At 30.9% G+C, this 2250-nt stretch overlaps 1 protein-coding gene across 1 annotated transcript in view; it reads right to left on the bottom strand.

Moving 5' to 3' along the window:
* LOC117101129 (BMP-binding endothelial regulator protein-like) overlaps positions 1-2246 on the bottom strand; it is a gene marked incomplete at its 5' end in the record, with an annotated part of 7989 nt that extends 5743 nt beyond the window's left edge. Inside the window, 4 exons of the mRNA XM_033241021.1 lie at positions 359-410; positions 1242-1343; positions 2020-2057; positions 2198-2246. Coding sequence (XP_033096912.1) covers positions 359-410; positions 1242-1343; positions 2020-2057; positions 2198-2246 — 241 coding nt within the window. The remainder of the gene's footprint in view (positions 1-358; positions 411-1241; positions 1344-2019; positions 2058-2197) is intronic.
* Between the last annotated feature and the right edge of the window lie 4 nt (positions 2247-2250).

The raw sequence follows: 2250 nt of genomic DNA, 5'->3' as shown, positions 1-2250 counted from the left end.
ACACACGGTGGCTACCACCAGATTAGCCGACTGAGCGAAGCTGCTCTCTCGACCATTTAGACTAATTCTTTCTGTTTACTTTTGAATCTTTAATATTAGAAAAACGATATATTTGGGTGAGTTTCCCTCCACGCTACAAATGCCTTCCGGCTGATGATAAAACATGTAATTTGTGCTAAAACACTAGAGGCCTTCGCCTTATACAAGCATGGGCTCTTCCACTAGATCTTCTTGAACTACTTGTTTAAAATGTAAATTCCCTAAAAGGAATCTGATTACAAGTCTGCAAAACATGAAAACGAAAACAATATTTTTTTTTTTAAATTTATAATTAATTAGAATTATAAAATGTTCTTACCTGTCAGGCATGAAGGACAACAAGTACCGGGGAAATGAAATAATTGCTCATGCTAAACAAACACAATAAAAACATTATTAAATATTTTCTGTTATTAATTACAGCAGTCCCGTAAGTACAGATCCTAATTCTTACAGTTTATACTAATATGTATGTGCCTGTTTAAAAAATAATAAAGCGTGGCACCAGAATTCGCTCGACGTTTAGGCCTAAGCAGTATGGCAGTGAGCATGATAATTTCTGACGGATTTCATTGAGGCTTAGAGGAATGAGCCCTTTTGGGTCCCAGAAAGATAAACCACTAGCAATTCTAGCCGTTTTAAGCAGGGTTGCTTTATCACGTATTATTCTATAATATTGAAAAATCTTTGCCCTACGAGGCGAAATACTTTGCCTTTAAGACGGAAGACTTGAGCATTTCTGCTACTGGTATATAGTAGGAGTGCGTTTGGGTATTCCAATCCAAAATTTAAAAAAAAAAAATAACTGTATGTGCTTTAATGTAGGAATGCTACGTAAATTAAACAAAACATGAATTTCTATTTATACATAAAATGTCAGGAATTCAAGTTATATATAATTATATAAATAATAACACAAATAAAATAATGAAACTATAATATATAGCAAAAAAGTAATATTCATGCATCTTTTAATTGGCAAGGAAACAATTTTCTTGTAATTTTTAATTAAAACTTTCACAAATTTTATTTTTTCATTACGTCGTATGCCCACCTATTATATCTTAGTGTATTTTTTAGTGTTGAAAGGATAAAGCACCAACTCTAATTAAGATATTCAAGCTTCGAATATGTAAAAATCTCTATAAAAAGAGATGTTAAAGATCGATGTTTATCTTAGTATTTCATTTGGCATTTCTTACCATAGCACACTCTACAACTGGACACTTTCTTTCGATGCATTCTGCCCTGCCATCCACACAACTACAATCTGAACATTTTCCATCAGACCAGGTTTCAGTAGCCTATTCAAATAAGTATAGTAATATTTTTAACATGGAAAATGTAAATATACCTACTTTTATATCTGTATGAAAGTTTTTATTCTACTGGCTAGGGGATGGTCTTAAAGGAATTTATTCTGTGATATGCCAACAGACTCGCAAGAGGTTTACAGTTTAATTGCCACCAAACGCATGTTTATATAGAGCTGTTTTGTTAAAAGGCTATGTACCATAAAATTATAATATCACTTGTGTAATATTAAGAACTGTTTCTATTATCTAACTAATTGCTTATAATGTTTATAGTGTGCATACAGCAACTTTCATTGGTCATGTTTATTTACTGTAATTTCCGCTGCGATTCTACAGGTATTTTTCAGTCTATTACAGTTCCAATTGGGCAGAAATATCTGAGCTGTATATCAAGTGATCTATTAAAGCGCAAGGTAATACGGAAGTACTTTTTATACAACTGATATGGAGCTTTTGCTTGAAGGAATGGTAACATCACTCGTTTATTCGTATATTTCAGTAGCATTATAAACACATTTAAACTGAGCCTCGAGGTTGTGACAACGTGGGGCGCTTTATATAAATCCAAAATTATGTATATAAATATATATATATATATATATATATATATATATTAAATATATATATTATATTAAGAGAATAAAGAGAATAATAATGAACTCACCAAATGCAGTATACCATCATATGTACAAAAGCTGACATCTTAAAAGAAAATAAAACATGTCAAAAAACCTAAATATGTATTAAAATCAAATATATTTCTCAATACACAATGTAATTGTAAAGTTATATTTAAAGATACTTTTAATATAAAGTCAAGATTTTATTATAATGTATTATACCTCTACATGTAGTTCCATCTGGCTGAAGGGCAAAGCCTACCCTACAAACACAA

Source organism: Anneissia japonica, unplaced genomic scaffold (genome assembly GCF_011630105.1).
Source record: "Anneissia japonica isolate Jap-2015-1 unplaced genomic scaffold, ASM1163010v1 scaffold288157_len95398_cov146, whole genome shotgun sequence".
NCBI lineage: Eukaryota > Metazoa > Echinodermata > Crinoidea > Comatulida > Comatulidae > Anneissia > Anneissia japonica.
Note: the sequence above shows the minus strand (reverse complement) of the source record. Positions and strands in the feature narration are given on the sequence as shown.